The sequence below is a fragment of the Arvicola amphibius genome, chromosome 11, assembly GCF_903992535.2.
Source record: "Arvicola amphibius chromosome 11, mArvAmp1.2, whole genome shotgun sequence".
In the NCBI taxonomy this organism is placed as follows: domain Eukaryota; kingdom Metazoa; phylum Chordata; class Mammalia; order Rodentia; family Cricetidae; genus Arvicola; species Arvicola amphibius.
Window position 1 is genome coordinate 41249332 of NC_052057.2, and position 16890 is coordinate 41266221.

Genomic DNA, 16890 nt, shown 5'->3' on the forward strand with positions numbered 1-16890 from the left:
AGGAAAAGAGTGTTCTGGACGACACTGGTAGAAATGGAGACTAAAAAAGTAGACACAGATTGGGGATATATTTAGAACTGGGTGCTTCCTTGAATGGCGCTCCATTTTTGCTTGGTGAATGGCTTTCACTGAATGAAAGAAATTGATGTCATGGATTTTTAAGTACTATCTGGATCTAGCTGGAATAATATACTATCTCTTATTATAGATAGCCATTTAAAAATGCTGGAATCTATTATATTTGTTTTCTGATTACTTCAAAAATTATAGCACACTTTTACTTTTCAAGTATAATGTTTGTTGAAGTTTATTCTGATTTTTAAAAAATCCGAATTTATCACAATCCAAGGCCAAGGATCTCTATGAGGTAACTATCTCATCTCCAGACTCCTTGCAGACACCGGCCTTTCTCTGCCACAGTTCCCATTGGCTTACAGGGCCAGCCACTCTCCAGGTCTAGCGCCGGTGCGGACCCAACCTGACTCTGCAACTCCCAGTACCTTATTAATCCCCCTCGAAGCCCCGCCCGCTCCCCACAAAGCTCCTCCCATCGCCCGCCCACTCACTCACTCCGTGCGCGCGCGGAACAGTTCCCACCCTCCCGAGAAGCAGCCCCACCCACTCTTCCATCCGCTTGTGGAAGCTCCGCCCATTCTGCCGCCCGCTCGCGGGGCTCCGCCCACTTTACCCGCCCGCACAGCTCCGCCCCCTCCTGCCTGCACCCCTGCTCCTTCCCTTCTTCCGTCGCTTCTACCTCTCCCCGCCCCCACAGCTGCCTTTCATTGGCTAAAAAGGCAAAACCGCGCGAGGATGCAGCAGAGCCGCACTCTGATTGGCTAGAGGCTAAGCCGGGCCCCTTGTCATTGGCTGATACGAGAAACCAGCAAGAGTGGCTGTGCAGCGGGCGTGCGGCCGCTGCTTTGTTGCCGGAGGGGGCGGCGTTGGAAGTTGCAGGCTTGCGGGGTCAGCGTTCGCAGGGAGTGGGGTCGCGGTCGCTGCTATCTTCCCCCGGTAGTCTTTGGCCAGTCCCCGCCCAACAGCAGCCATGAGCGGTGGCGTATACGGCGGAGGTGAGTGAGCGCGGCGGCGCCTCAGGGGTTGCGGGCCGGAACGACCGGCCCGGTCTCTGGACGCTTCCGTTTCCCTCCGGTCCCCGGCGGGCCCTTCCGGTCTTCTGCCGGTTCTTCCGGTCCCCGTACGGGCCACGGCCTCCCCGTCCCTTCGGACCCGGAGCTCGCGCGCAGTGGGCTCCCGGAGACGGCCTCGAGGGAGGGTCTTGTCGCTTCTTGCACCCGGGGCTGCGGGACCGGCGGTCTCTGATGGCAGTCACCGGGCACGCAGGGTCCCTCGCCGTACCGGTTCCGCCGCGCGTTCGTCCCCGGCAGCTCGCGAAGCTTCCTGGCCCTCGGGTTGGGCACTGGGTGCGAGTCGTACCTGGTGTTGCGGCTGCTGCTCCCGATCCTGGAGCAGCTGCTACAGACTAGACCTCGCTGCTGGTGTGTCCCGTGCCTAGATGATCGGAGCGCCGAGGTACACGCTGCCGTTCCCCTCCAGCTGGGCAGGAGCCTTTTCTAGACCGGCGATGACGAAGTCAGGGCTCCCACGTGTAACTGATTAAGGACGCTTCTCTGCGTCGATGCTGACAGGAGATGGGGCTGCTGTTCCTCGCGCTAATGAAGAAAGTATTGGGAAAGTTAAACAACAAGCCAAAAATTAAAAGACTTCCTTTTAGGTTGGGAGCAAATAGTTTCTGGGATGAGGAAAAGGCCGTTTCTTTCTCTGCTGTGTGCCGATAACATACACTCAGTAGTATCGGCACCCACACTACAGATTTGTCTGTATTGAGTCAGTAGTTCAGTGTCCACTCGTTTTAACTGGTGTGTAGGATTTGTATGAGTGAACCGTAGCTGTTTATGTCTTTTCCCTGCCTAGAAGTGTGGCAGTAATAATTACAGTTAGCTAATATTTATTGTGCTTCTTGTTTGTCAGAACTATTATAAGCACTTTTATATGTTAAAACATTGAAGACATTTACTCATTATAGAATCCTATGAGATAGGAAATATTAAGTACATTTTACAAATTGGGAAATTGAGGCAGAGAAGTTATTAAACTACCCAGTCTATTGGTCACTTTTCTGTTACTGTGGTTAAACAAAGTTACCAAGCCCCATGACCAGGGCAATTTCTAGAAGGAAGAAATTGCTTCAGCTTATGAGTCCAGTGGGAGAAGAGTCTGTTATGGCAGGGAGACACGGCAGGCATGGTGGTAGGAGCCGAAATGTGTGAGCTCACATACTCAAACTCAGGCACAAAACGGAGAAAGCAAACTGGCTAACCGGGGATGACTGGACTTTAAAATTCAAAGCCTGTCCCCAGTGACTACTTGCTACATCAAGACCCACACCTTCTAAATCTCCCCTAATAGCACCATCAACTGGGGACCAGATGTTCAAATATCAGAGCTGATAGGAGACAGTTTTCATTGAAACAATTGCATGTGTGTTTCCTTGTAAATTATGAGTTGCTCTAAACTGGAGGTCTAAATAGCTGTGGGGTTTGTCTTTGGGTGCCTCTTTGTAGCTAGCACTAAACTGCACATAGTGGCTGTTGTGGTTTATGGCTTTAGCTACCAGCGTTTTGGAAGAGCTTCTCCTAAGGCCTTTGCAATTGAATGACGGTAAATAGGATTAGCGTTTTCAATGTTGGGGAAATGAACCTTTGAGCACTGAAAAACCTTATTCTAGGATGCCTGCTGTTTGTGGTGAAGCACTTGGAAAATGTAAATGGAGCTTTTTCTCTGAATTTGAATGAAAAAGTTTGCCAGCTTTTTTACTCAGCATTAAACTATCTCCTAATATCTAGAATGTGTAACTTCAGTGAGACCTTCATTTAATGTTTTTTATTTGGCCAGTATCAGAACTTTAAGTTCTGATTCTCCATGCTTTTCTTCAGTTTCATGTTTTGCTGAGTTTCTTGATTACCTGAAACATAATTTCTTATAATTGATTAAATGGTCCTCTGATTTACTAGGCAGTTAGTGTGCTTGTGTGTGTGCATTTGGTTTGTTGTCATTGTTGCCGTTTGTACCTTTCCTGTGCCTGTATAAATGACCTCCGTGGGCTGTCTCAGCCTCTGGTTTTAGCTTTGATTTGGTGATGGTAGGGTAACCGTACTTCTTGCCTGTGCCTTCGTTCTAGTGTAATTATTAAAAGCTGGTGCTCCCCCACCCAAGTTAAAAGTGTTCAGTTCAGATGCTGGGTTCTTGTCTCCCTGGAGGTTGGGGTCTGAGCAGGCAGCCATAGCTCTGCAGTGTCACAGCCCCAGTTGCTCTCCCCACAGTCTTCTCTCTTAGGTTCTGGTAACAGTTCCCTCTTGTTCCCCCAGTTCTAACGATTACCAGGGCAATGGGCTGTCCCTTCTGTTTGTCCTTTTATGCTGTGACTTTAGAGGTTTATAAACAGTCACTTTAGTAAGGGAACTTACTACCTGTTGTCCATGTACCGTGTCTTTCCTGGTTAAACCTCTACTGATAAACAGTGCATTACTTGCCATATTTTAATTAATAAAATAAATCTTGGCGGTAATTTAAAACTAGGTTCAAGCCAGACATGGTAGCACATGGCTTTAATCCCAGCACTTGGGAGTCAGAGACAGGTGGATCTTGGTGAGTTACAGGACAACTAGGATGTCATAGAGAGACCCTGTTTCAAAGCAACAGCAAAAACTAGGTTTTAGCTAATGATATATGAATGTAATGAATTTTTGCAGAGTTTTAAATATTCTCATTTTATATACATAAACTATGTCCTTAACTTTCATAGGACACTTAGAAGTTAGAAGAGGTAATTTTCTCTCTCTCTGTCTTTCCTTTTGTTTGCTCTGTTGAGACAGAGTTTCTCTGTGTAGCCCTGACTGCCTGGAACTAGTTCTGTAGACACTCTAGGTGGCCTGGAACTCAGAGATCTGTCTTCTTCTACTTCTGCCTCCCTCAGTGAGATTAAAGGTATGTGTAATGTCTTTTAGTCTCTTCAGCAATTCTCTTTTAATCTCTTCAGATGAAGTTGGCGCCCTTGTTTTCGACATTGGATCATATACAGTGAGGGCTGGCTATGCTGGCGAGGACTGCCCCAAGGTAAGAACAGTGATAAGAATTACTTAGATAGGCAAGAATCGTCTGTGCAAAATTAAATTCAAGCAGAAACTCAAAGCAAAAGTGACAGTAGACACTAGGAACCCCACCAACCGCCATGAAAGCAGGTGGTTCTTCATGCCGTGTTTAACTCTGCAGGTTGATTTCCCCACGGCCATTGGTGTGGTGTTGGAGAGAGATGACGGAAGCACCATGATGGAAATAGATGGAGACAAAGGCAAGCAGGGTGGCCCCACCTACTATATAGACACCAACGCCCTCCGCGTGCCCAGGGAGAACATGGAAGCCATCTCACCGCTCAAGAATGGCATGGGTATGAGTTTGATTGTAAATAGTGTTCACGGTCCTTTTAGATATAAAACAGTAACTGATGGGTATCAGGTGTTGTTTGTTTTAATTCCACAAAGAAATATTTTGGGTACAGGGAATACAAAGGTGTGTAAGAAGTGTTCTTTTCCTTAAGCTTGGTCAGGAGAGTTTGGTGTATGCACAGAAAACTGTGTACTGTATCTGTATCGGGGTAAGAGCTGTGTAGGTGTGGTCAGGAAACAATGGCATTAGAGAGGAGGCAGAGTTCATGCTGGTTCTTACAAAGGAGGTAGCCTCCTGAGTCGTGACCAGCTGCTTTTCCTTGTCCTCTTTCTCTTCTGATCACCCGCTTGGCCTGGAGCAAGAATTGTTAAATGTCTATTAAGCACCCCATTTATATTTGGGGCAGATCGGAGGCACACCTGGAAGAACCAAAAAGAGATTTTCTATGTAGGAAATGGTAGCGGCCTCTTCTGTAAAGTAGATTCTGTATTCAGGATTGATTTATACGTCACAGAAACAGGCTCTCCGTCTTAGAAGAAGCTCATTCACTCATCACCAGCTAAGCTTTCAGACTGTGACGTTTCTGTTCTAGTTGAAGAATGGGATAGTTTCCAGGCCATTCTGGATCATACTTATAAGATGCATGTCAAATCTGAAGCCAGCCTGCATCCTGTTCTCATGTCGGAAGCACCGGTGAGACCCGCTGTCCTTTTTCTTCTTTTACTTCCCACTCACTTGAAGATTTTCTTTTTCTTTCTTTTTAAAAATGAATTCGTTAATTTATCATGCGTGTATTTACACATGTGTAGGTGCTCATGTGCCAGCACACATGTCAAAGTCAGACAACCTGAAGGCATAGTTCTCTCCACCATGTGGACTCAGGGATCTAACGAGGGTTATCAGGCTTGGTGGCTGAAGCCTGCTGAGCCATCTTGCTGGTCCTGCTTTTAAAGAGTCAACGAAATTCACATTTTGAATTTGGGGATTTGGGGAAAGCTTAATTTTTATTATGATTGAAACATTTCAGGAAATGAAATAATTGGCTTTGTTTGTGAATACTAGTTACAAGAGGGATGATTGGGTGTTTTAAAATTCATATTTAGGATTTTGGTTACCAGATTTAATATCTCATAATACTTTTGTTTTCAGAATCTTGATTTTCCTGTGATTTGAAAAGTCTTTATTTCTAGAACTCATAGCAACTGACAGTTTTACCTATTTAATAATAGAGTTTAGTTTATGATTTATTAAAAAAGGCAGTTTTTAACATTGTTTCTTGCCAGTATGGCATGGAGTGGTCCATGCTGTAATGACTGCACAGTGAATAACCGGGTCCCTCCCTCCCGCAGTGGAACACCAGGGCGAAGAGGGAGAAGCTGACAGAGCTGATGTTCGAGCACTACGGCATCCCTGCGTTCTTCCTCTGCAAGACTGCGGTTTTGACGGCGTATCCTTCCGTGTGGGATTTCTCTGTCTGCAAGACTCTAGTGAGGAAGTGTTTTCCTCCTTTCTAGCTTCTTACCTCTGAGTATTTTAAACTTTTTTCCCTGTCCTTGGTATATGGTCATTGTACATTGCACACAATTTCCTTCAAAAATATCATGTACCTGAACCATTTTTACCTGCCCTGGCTCCTTAGACTCCCCTGCCTGCTCTAAAAGTGTCCCTTCTTTCCTCTTCCACTCTGCCTTCCGGGGGGGTGTGTGTGTGTGAGAGAGAGAGTGCGTGCGTACGTGTAGAGAGAGTGTATTCATGCACATGTGTGTGTATGTACGTGCTCAAATGCATGTGTTTTTAATGTATCTGTAAGAAATCTTAGACTTGAAAATTAACATTGTACATGCAGTATCTGCTTGTCTTGTCTCTCGTAATTTGATCTTCAGTTTTCAAGCAGGCAGGATTATTTCATTCCTTACTGCTAAACAAAGCTCGAGTGTGTGTAGACCACATTTTCTTCATGTTGATGGACACCTAGTCTGACTTTATGACCTGGCTGTTGCAAGTAGTTCTGTGATAAGCGCGGGCATGCAGGTTTCTCTCTATGTTGACTTAGTTCTTTTGGCATAGACCCAGTAGGTTTAAATAGATACTAAGTAACTTTTTAATTTTTTGAGGACCCTCTTTACTGATTTTCATAAATGTGGCTGGACTAATTTACATTACCACTAGCAATCAATTCTCCTTTCCCACATCCTCGTTGGCCTCTGTTGTCTGTTCTTTTGCTGGTAACCATTTTGATTAGGGTGAAATAAAATCTCATTGTGGTTTTAATTTGTATTTTTGTGGTAGCTTTAAGGGTGTTGAGCATTTTGTCATGTTTATTGGCTGTTGGTAATCCATCTTCAAGAGCTTTGTATTCATTTTATTAGGCCATTATTGATTAGGTTGTTTGTCTTTGGTCTAGTGTTTTGAGTTAGGTATGTGTTCTAGATAGTAGTCCTTTGTCTGGTGTGTAGCAGCAGAGTGCAGTTTCTGTAGGCTGTTGTGCCCTTCTGGACTCTCTGAAATCATTCTTTGTTGAGTTATGATGGTGTGTGTTCCTTCTCTTCTCTGCCATGAGACTGCTGAACTTCTGTAGTTCTGCACTCGCCATGTTCTCTTCCATCTTGTATTTCCTTCTTGTTCCTACTCCATCTACATCCTCCCTAGGTTACTATTGGAGCCCCAGGATTGGCTGGGTGGACTCTTCTTTATCCTTCCAGGACATCCCTGTTGTAGGAGGCCGCTAGTTAGTTGCTGGCTGCTCAGCCCCAAAATAACCACACAGAAACTATATTATTTGCAATACTGTTTGGCCAATAGCATAAGTGTATTTCTGACTAACTCATATCTTAAATTAACCCATCTCCAGTAATCTGTGTATCACCATGAGGCTGTGGCTTACATGATAAAATTTCGGAGTCTGTCTCTGGCAGGACTACATGGCTTCTCCCTGACTCTGCCTTCCTTCTCCCAGCATTCAGTTTAGTTTCCCCGCCTAGCTCTGTTCTGCCCTGCTCTGCTATAGGCTCAAAGCAGTTTCTTTATTAACCAATGGTATTCACAGCATACAGAAGGGAATCCCACATCACATCCCCATCCCGAGCTTTTCTTTTTGCAGATAAACTGACCTCTGCTTTACTTAACAAGATATACCGTTCACGGCAGAGATGGCTCGGTGTTAGTTTTGTGTATCTTCTGCCTTTAAGGAATGTTAGTGGCAGCCTGGGCCCCTCCCTTTTCCCACCCATTGTCTAACATTTACCTCCTCTGAAATGTTATTAGGCACCAGACTCAGGAGGACATAATAGATGTTCAGTAAGTAGTTGAGGAGCCAGTGAAAGGGCCCCACTTAGAAACCTGTGTATGGTTCTGTAGCGTGCAGTCTAGGGAAATGGAATCTGTCCTTTTTACCATCTGTTTTACCATCTATCTGGAATTGCTTGTTGGGCCAGCTGGGGTAGAAGCCGGGTGGCCGTCAGCTTCCGGATCTTTGCGGTGCTTCTTCAGCACTCTCCACCCAAGGTGTCACAGCCTTTGCTGTTCTTGTCAAGTTTGTGTGAATTTTGTTAAAAATATCTCAATTTATTGGAAGCCTTTTGATCAGTTGTAGAGGTTTTCAATATGCTCATTTTAACCAGCCAAGTTAAAAAGGGTTCTGCATAGAAACCACTCCAGGAGTCCTGCCTGTGGAAGTTTGCTTTCAAGATACGATAGTTACTGACACCAGTTTTTCCCCCTGGACAATGTGTGTGATAATGTGTGCTTAAAGAACTGACTTACATTACAAGAGCCAGCCTTTTACAGTCATCACTATCCTTGGAGCCTTGATGCTTTATTTTCCTTAATGCTTTAAACTAGATTTGCTAATGGTCGTTCTACTGGGCTGATTTTGGACAGTGGAGCCACCCACACCACGGCAATTCCAGTCCATGACGGCTATGTCCTTCAACAAGGTAACTACTTAATGAATGCACGAGATGACTTTCCCTGTGAGGACACAGATAATGAAGACAGGCTAGGAATTCTGTTGGAGCCCATTCATTCCCAGGAAATATTTTAAATGAATGCATGACTATTCTTTGAAAGGATAGTTTGGTAAATTCTACTAAAAGAAACCTATTCATATGTAAATATATTCACAGTAGGAATTCATACTTTTGGCATCGTCAACCTTATTTGATTTGGTTCTCAGGCATTGTGAAATCCCCTCTTGCTGGCGACTTCATTACCATGCAGTGCAGAGAACTCTTCCAGGAGATGAATATAGAACTTATTCCTCCATATATGATTGCATCAAAAGTAAGCAGCATGTGAAGTTTCTTAATGAGATCTGCCTTCCACTTCCGCTACTGTTGTGAATGAAGTCTCTTAATTAGCGTGTGCTCTTGGTGTTCTCAGGAGGCTGTTCGGGAAGGTTCTCCAGCAAACTGGAAAAGAAAAGAGAAGTTGCCCCAGGTTACAAGGTCTTGGCACAATTACATGTGCAATGTAAGTAACCCGTATTGTCTTTATAAATAAAGTGCTGATTCTAAACTATATGTTTTTAATATCTGAAAACATAAATAGCTTGGGCTGGGAAGCATTTTCCATATTTTCGAAGCAGTCCCTACAGACTACTGCTTAGCAGCTTGAAGGTGTGGAAGAGGTTTTTGGTTTTAGGGTAGAAGCAAGCACACTGTTTTATACTGTTTTTGTTGTTAAGATGCTTTTAGCAAGGTAATGGTGGCACATGCCTTTAATCCTAGCACTCAGAAGGCAGAGGCAGGCAAATGTCTGTGAGTTCAAGGCCAGCCTTGCCTATAGAGTGAGTTCCAAAACAGCCAGTACTACACAGAAAAACCTTGTTTCAAAAAACCAAATAGAAAAAAAAAGGGGAAAATATGCTTTTAGTTTGCGTAGAACTTAGTTTATTTTAGGTATGATTTCTTCTCCAGCATTAATCAGACATGCAGAAGTATATCTCACTGCTTCAACAATGAGCCAGTGAGACTTTTTACTGAAACAGTGTCTGAATGTGTGGACCTATGTGGGTGAGAGGTTAGTACCTTTGCCATTCCATAGGTACATACTAATTTCTAGCAAAAGGTATGAAAGACATAATTGACTAAGTACATTCTGCGAGCATGTTACACCCAAAGTTGTATGTGTTAGATTGTGTCCTCAGGATGGTGTGCTGACGTCAGACACGGTTTCCCCATACCAGCCTGTAGGCTATGTGCATCTCACAGCAGTCATCAGGATTTCTGTATTTTTGCAGGTCACATGTGCAGGGGAGAATCTTGCTTTTAAAAAGTCAAGGAATTTTTAAGGAAAAGAATGGTGGTCTGAAGCTGGTTTAGTTTGGTGGGGCAGTGATGCAGGTTCTAATCTCCTCATTATTCCCTAAATAAAAATTGTAATTGAAATGTATTTCAGTTGTGTAGTTACAACTATAAAAATGAATTAAATTTGTGCTATAAATTGTAAATCCCAGGTAACTGTTGATGCTGTCTTTGGTAGAGTTTCACTCTTTAGATGACTCACCCGAATAAAGCTGGTCTGCTGTCATTGAGCAGACTCACATAGAGAGCAGGTGGCATTGCAGATTTCAGCCTCGTTTCTTACCTTCTGTCCACAGTGCGTCATCCAGGATTTTCAAGCTTCAGTTCTTCAAGTGTCGGACTCCACCTACGATGAACAGTATGTTTTCTGTGGGACTGACTGTCCTTCAGAAATAAGGGCTTTTGTGGGTTTAGCCAAAAGACATAAAGTACATTCTGATACTCTGCTCTTAGGTGTTTGCTCTGACTTTGCACAGATTGGTAACTCCTTATAGGTGGTTTATCATTTGAACAGCGTTGTTTTGCTTTCTGTGAAATGCTGTTTGTTGTTTGCAGAGTGGCTGCGCAGATGCCAACTGTCCACTACGAATTCCCCAACGGTTACAACTGTGATTTTGGTGCAGAACGGCTAAAAATTCCTGAAGGATTATTTGACCCTTCCAATGTAAAGGTGTGAAGCCAGTTTCTCAAAAATATCAATTTTGTCTGACTTTCCTAAATTCATATAAATAGATACATACTTGTGACTCTTTCATAAAAGATGCAGCTTTTCCTCTGTGGAGAACTTTCAGGATTCTAGCCTACATTAGACTAAATTTGACAGTGGGGATTTTCCATGTGAATACTTGCACTCCTGTTCCAGGGACTATCTGGGAACACAATGCTGGGAGTCAGTCATGTCGTTACTACAAGTGTTGGAATGTGTGACATTGACATCAGACCGGTAAGTGCCAGGCTCCTGTTCCTGTCTCTCATGGCAGTGAAATGCCCCAGGTGAGGTCTGCAGCTTTGAGTTGGATGATAACCATGTGTAACGCGATGGGCACTGGGAAGGCTTGTGGGACCAGCAGTGCCCAGTGCTGCTGACACTCAGCTCAGCTCCTGAATCACACTCACCTTTTTGTGAACACGGTTTGGGGCTGCCGTCCTGGACAGGGTATATTCCTAAAACAATTCCGTCCTCACAGAGTTTCTTTGGACATTGCTGCTCCAGATTTCCTAAAATGTCGTAAATCCAAGTCCATATAAATTGGTGATTTTTCTTGACATATGCTTGTATTATTCAGAAAGGTGTGGTTTAAAGTATGTGGCTTTTACATGGATTGTATTAGATGATTTTTGTATTTGTTCTGCTCTGTCAGGTGTTAAACTGCTGATATACTATATTGACTTGATTATATACTATATTAATTTAGATTAGTTAGAATTTATTAAGCTATAGATTTATTTAATAATCTCCTTACTCTACAACCCACGTCCTGTCTAAAGTGTGGTGTGAGCAGATGTGAGTGCACACACAGCATTTTCACAGACGACCTTGAGTGCCCGTAACGACAATTTCTTTCAAGTGACCTAGCAACCTCTGCCCCTTCTAGGACAGTGGGGGTCTTAGTACAGAATTTCAAACAATTACTTTTTGTGTGTTATATGTGGTGGGTCAGTTTTGTGACTGTCACATGGGTCCCAGAAGTCAAACTCAGGTGTCCAAATGTGCACAGAAGCACCTGTAAGCCACTGAGCTGTTTTTCTCCTCCAAGTTTTGAATTTTTTTTTTTTTTTTTTTTTTTTTTTTAAAAAGGTCACTTCAGGGCAGGGAATTAAATACATTTGCAAGAATGGGACTGGGTTGTTTTCTGTTTACTTAAAGTTAGCAGATGGGGCCCAACTTTTGCATTTTCTGTTTCAAAATTTAGATGATTTAGATGCTTTGAATAGGTTCTAAAACTAAGAAAATGGCCAGTTAAAAGAGAAGGCTGACATTTATGTTTTGATAAATACATGCAAATTTAGAGTAAATATATCCCTATGAATATGAAGTTGTTTTACTTGGGAGGCTCAGCCTGTGTTCTAAAACAGTTGTAACATCCATGTTACAAAGAGAAAGAGCAGAGTATCCTACCATGACTTCCAGATGGCCAAAGATGAGGGTAAGATGGGCTGGCAAGATGGGTCAGTGTGTAAAGGTGCCTGCCATCAAAGCCTGGTGACCTGAATCTGACCACCAGAACCCACTGGCCGGAAGAAAAACCACTTCCCACAAGTGTCCTCTAATTTCCACACACACAAATAAATGGGAAAACGAGGTTAGTAGCTGGGTCCAACTCTCAGCAACAAATAGTACTATAGGGTTGTTAGAAACATTTGGAAATGATTGCTTCTCTTCTAGGGTCTCTACGGCAGTGTGATTGTAGCAGGAGGAAACACGCTAATACAGAGTTTCACCGACAGGCTAAATAGAGAGCTTTCTCAGAAAACTCCCCCAGTAAGTGCTTTTCTGTTGTTTGTGTTATTTAGTTGTGTCCATTCTCACTGAGTGGAATTTAATAGATAATTGTGGGCCTTTACAGTATGAGAAATAGCTATTATAACCAAAATGTCCTACATTGGTTCCTCTTCTAGTACTTGAATCTGTTTAATGTTTGTGTGTGCTGTGTGCACATGTGTGGGAGTATTCACTCTGTATGTATGTCTGGAGACCACAGGTCAAATTAGTTATTTTCTATCTCTCCACCTTATTTACACACACACATCCACATACAGATGTGCACACATGAACTTGCATTCCATACACTCACAGGGCACATGGTGGTCATTTTCAGAGGAGAGGTTGTTCACAGCACATTAATAATACCAGGTATAATATGCTTAAAGGGTATTCAGTGTGTCTTTAGAAATTGTCTGGCTTTGGCTGCTCATGTTTTCCATGTACTGTATGTTTAGTTAGTGTTCTTTGTGTTGATGCACTGCCATGGCTGACATCTGCCTTCAGCATACTGCATTGTTGGGGATGATGCTGTAGGGCAGTGGTTCTCAACCTTCCTAATGATGTGACCCTAATACAGTTCCTCATGTTGTGTTGACCCCCAACCATAAAATTATTTTTGTTTCTACTTCGTCACTGTAATCCCGCTACTGCTGTGAATTGTAATATAAATATTTGATATGAAGGCTGTCTGATATGTGATCCCTGTAAAAGGGACATTTGACCCCAAAGGGGTCTTGGCGAGGTTGAGAACCATTGGTCTAGGGGAACAAGCAGTAGTTGTTCTGACCATTGGACTTCATAGAACACCCACAAATATAACTATAGCCATGAATGGTCCAAGGTCTCCCAAAGAGTAATTTAGGGACTGCAGGTATGGTTCAGCCTCACCTGCATAAACTCTTTGTAGAGGAGCTGAGTTCCCAGAACCGACATAGAGAAGAAGCTCACACCTCCTGTAACTCCAGTTCCAGGGCATCCAGTACCCTCTGACCCCTTCAGGCAACTGCACTCATGTGAACCTCACACAGGCATACACAAAATTAAAGTAATAAAATGAGGGTTATTTTTTCTTTTTTAAGAGTAATTTAGACACTTTTGGCCTTTAGGAAGTATTAGAATCAATGAAAATGTCAGAAAAAGTTTGATTCTGGAACAGACACCTGTACCAACACAGGTACAGGTAGGTGGTCCTATGCTCTACTCCACCACACAGTTATTTCACTGAAAATACTGCACATATATGTTGTGTATGGCGCGTGTCTGGTATGGAACTTATCCCCAGAGGCAGATTTCTAGGGAGGAGGGAAAAGTCCCTTATTATAGGAAGTGAGATAAATACAGATTGAACCAGGCTTGGTGGTATAGCCACTGGGAGGCAGAGGCATGGCTGTACCATGTTCAAAACAGAAGCACTGAGTTATGGCTATACCGCGTTCAGAACAGCAACTGAGTAATGGCTATACTGCATTCAAAACAGAAGCACTAAGTTACTAGTTTTTTGAGATGGGGCAAGCATTGTCCTATTGAAGAGCATGCTTGCTTAACTCAGCATTCTGCCCCCCATCAGCCTGAATGCTGGGGTTGCAGCTTTGAGCCACCCTGCTGGGAGGAAGTACTGATTTGGAAGACAGGCAATGATGGGGAGAGTTGAGATACAGGCGCTCGGGGTGGGTGGGAGACTGAGTGTGTAAACACCTGGTATGGTATCTTTTGAAGTGCGCGTGTGTATGTGTATGAAGTTTTTGTTTTTATTGCCTCGTCAGTTTGTTGTGTTTAACAAGGAGTTACATACACACAAATTCTGCCTTTACGTCTCTAAATGAGATGACAAAGTAACAGTGCCAGTGCTTAAAGGACATCATACGACGTTTTTAGTGGAGCTGTTCAAGGGAAGGACTCCAGGCTCTACCTAATCTCTTCCTTCATTGCTGCGGAAGTGAAAAGTCACGGGAGTGACATGCTGAGGGCATTCAGACAGGTTATGGACATCAGTTCATTCCAGTTTTTCCTACCTGGCAAGGTGCCGCATACCTGTATTTGCTCAGTTCTGAGTTACGCAGTTCATTTTCTCACCTTGTATTCATTAAGACCTTTCCTGTGAAGTAGCCTAAGGACCTGTGTCAACTATTAGCTTAGCTACCTGATACCATGTAAAATTACTGGTTTTCCCTTTTTGTGTGTATGTGTATATATGTGAGAGGAGGGAGGGAGGGCTGTTGGTGGCTGTGCCATGTGGATGCTAGCTAGCCCTGGCTGTTGACCAGACTGGCCTGAAACTCAGAGATCTGCCTGTCAGTGTGTCCCAAGTGCTGGGATTAAGTGTTGGTGCCAGCGTGGCCATGGAGGTTTCTCAGCACCCAAGCCCCAGGCTGTCGTCATGGCTGTCCTAATATCCCAGTGCTTCCTCTGTTGTAGAGCATGCGGTTGAAACTGATTGCAAACAACACGACGGTGGAACGGAGGTTTAGTTCATGGATTGGAGGCTCCATTTTGGCATCTTTGGTGAGTAGACAAGCTGCCTTATAAGAGAGGGGAGCTGTGAGAGTGGGACTGATTGATGTGCAGCAGTTTATGAAGAGTTTTATCATCTGAAAACATGCTGTCTCTTTATCTGAATAATTCTTTATTATGTCTGGTTCTTTTTGTCAGGGCTCAAGAATACTTATTTTAATATTTATTCTGTACTGATAAAAATCTGTTTGGCACTATTAGTAACCTTCCATGACTCCCATTTTTTCCTAGAACAGCACTGTGATTTTTCTGGTAATGGTTTATTTATGATAATATTGAGCCATATATAAGCAGAAATTTCTTTACAAAATGATTCGATTTAAATATACTATTAAATGCTAAATTTAATAAAATAGTGAGAATGATTTCAGTGCCTCATTGATCTTTACATTTAAAAACTGAAAGACGAGCGGAGGACCTGGTAGGACTATCTGTTTAAATACATTTATGTGTAATAACGATGTCCACCCTTCAGGCTGGCCTCCAACCTGCACTCTTCTTCCTCAGCCTCCAGAGTGCTGGACTGCAGGTGTGCACCATCACACTTGACACCTTATGAGTAGACATTTGCCAGTCTACACGGACTCTCCCTGCTCAGGGAGGGCAGCTGAGCCTCTGCTTGTAATACCTCTTTTGGCACCTGCCTAGGTGTAGTGCATTTAGTTGTAAGCCATTCCTTTTGGAAATTTGGTTGTTACCCGACTCCTGATGAGATTGTCAAGAGCTGGCTCTGTGGGCCAGGGAGGTGACTGTTGGGTCTTGACGGGAGGCCACTGTGAGTCAGGAGGCTAGACTAGAGCATTCCCTTCTTCCTCCTAAGAGCCGAGATGACTGACATGGGCCTAATGACAGGATTCATTACTGCCTTAGGGCGCTTTGTCGTGTCTGCTGGCCACTTTTCCAATTTCTAAACAGTCCCTGGCCTGTCTTAGAGGAAGGTAGAAGGAATAGGGGACAGTAGTATTTTGGCAGAGGGATTTTAATAGTTCAGCAGTTGTTAAAGATTTTATGTGTAAAAAGCACTACCTTAGCCGGGCGGTGGTGGCGCACGCCTTTAATCCCAGCACTCGGGAGGCAGAGGCAGGCGGATCTCTGTGAGTTCGAGACCAGCCTGGTCTACAAGAGCTAGTTCCAGGATAGGCTCCAAAGCCACAGAGAAACCCTGTCTCGAAAAACAAAAAAAAAAAAAAAAAAAAAAAAAAAAGCACTACCTTCTAATAAAAGGTGAGCACAATGGAATGTTTCTTTCCTTCTTACAGGGCACCTTTCAGCAGATGTGGATTTCCAAACAGGAGTATGAAGAAGGAGGGAAGCAGTGTGTGGAACGAAAATGCCCCTGAGGGCTCCACCCTGCCTGCCGCACCTCATGTCTGTAGCTTTAGTACACTCAGGAAGACGACCATCTTTTGTAGAATGTTTATACATGTTTGCATATTTCAATGTCCACTTAAATTTTTTAAGGCTTTAACTGGCTCTATAAATTAAAATGAGTTTGTGCTTTCCTTGAAATGCACTTATTCTTATTACAGGCATTTTATAATTTTGTATGAATGTCTATTTTCTCTAAATATTTTGCTTTCAGTACTTTCCAGCTCTCCTGTGGGTTGGTGGAGTTACTTTTTATTGACTAGTAAAAGTCACTGCCTATGCTTTTTACCTTAGGCTTACAGAACTAAATAAAAATCACCACCCGTCCTAGAAGGGTTTGGGATTCTCGTCTCTGTTGTGCCTTGCTATTGTCAGTGCTGCTTTCCCACTGTTTGATGGTAGGAAGCAGTCAACTGTTTCACTAACGGTATCCATGTCCCTTTCATGCCTAAAAGAAATTAGGGTATGGGTATTTTATCCGCATGTACACTTGCACCACTTAGTGCCTGGTGCTTGCTGGAGCCGGGTGTTGGCTCCCACAGCTGGAGTGTCAGATGGTTATCAGCTGTGTTTGTGCTGGGAATCGAATCTGGGTCCTGAGCAACTTGTGCTCTTAACCACTAAGCCGTCTTTCCAGTCCTGTGCAACCCCCCTCCCCCCGGGCCACTTTTTAACAGTAGTGGTGGAAACAGAGCATTCATTCCCAAACTAGCTTTGGTTCTAGCATCACTCTGGCAGCTAGCATCAGTCTGCTTAGAT

General features: G+C 43.6%; 1 protein-coding gene across 2 annotated transcripts; it reads left to right on the forward strand.

Annotated features, from left to right (window-relative positions):
• Positions 1 to 868: 868 nt before the first annotated feature.
• Positions 869 to 16461, forward strand: Actl6a (actin like 6A). 2 transcript variants are annotated; one of them, XM_038346956.2, is made up of 14 exons: positions 869 to 1070; positions 4058 to 4134; positions 4291 to 4465; positions 5057 to 5157; positions 5814 to 5911; positions 8305 to 8399; positions 8639 to 8745; positions 8845 to 8934; positions 10064 to 10125; positions 10323 to 10437; positions 10630 to 10710; positions 12154 to 12249; positions 14668 to 14754; positions 16023 to 16461. In XM_038346956.2, exons 1-14 carry the CDS (start codon positions 1046 to 1048, stop codon positions 16101 to 16103), a joined length of 1290 nt encoding a protein of 429 aa, XP_038202884.1. In that variant the 5' UTR covers positions 869 to 1045; the 3' UTR covers positions 16104 to 16461. The 2 variants fall into 2 exon arrangements, with proteins under 2 accessions (XP_038202884.1, XP_038202885.1); XM_038346957.2 differs by lacking the exon at positions 869 to 1070 and adding an exon at positions 1182 to 1530.
• Positions 16462 to 16890: the final 429 nt, after the last annotated feature.

Coding starts and splice junctions, on each gene's coding strand:
- Actl6a (XM_038346956.2), top strand. CDS start 1,046: ATGAGCGGTGGCGTATACGGCGGAG. Junction 8,400..8,638: donor CGGCTATGTCCTTCAACAAG/GTAACTACTTAA, acceptor TTTGGTTCTCAG/GCATTGTGAAATCCCCTCTT. Junction 8,746..8,844: donor CATATATGATTGCATCAAAA/GTAAGCAGCATG, acceptor TGGTGTTCTCAG/GAGGCTGTTCGGGAAGGTTC.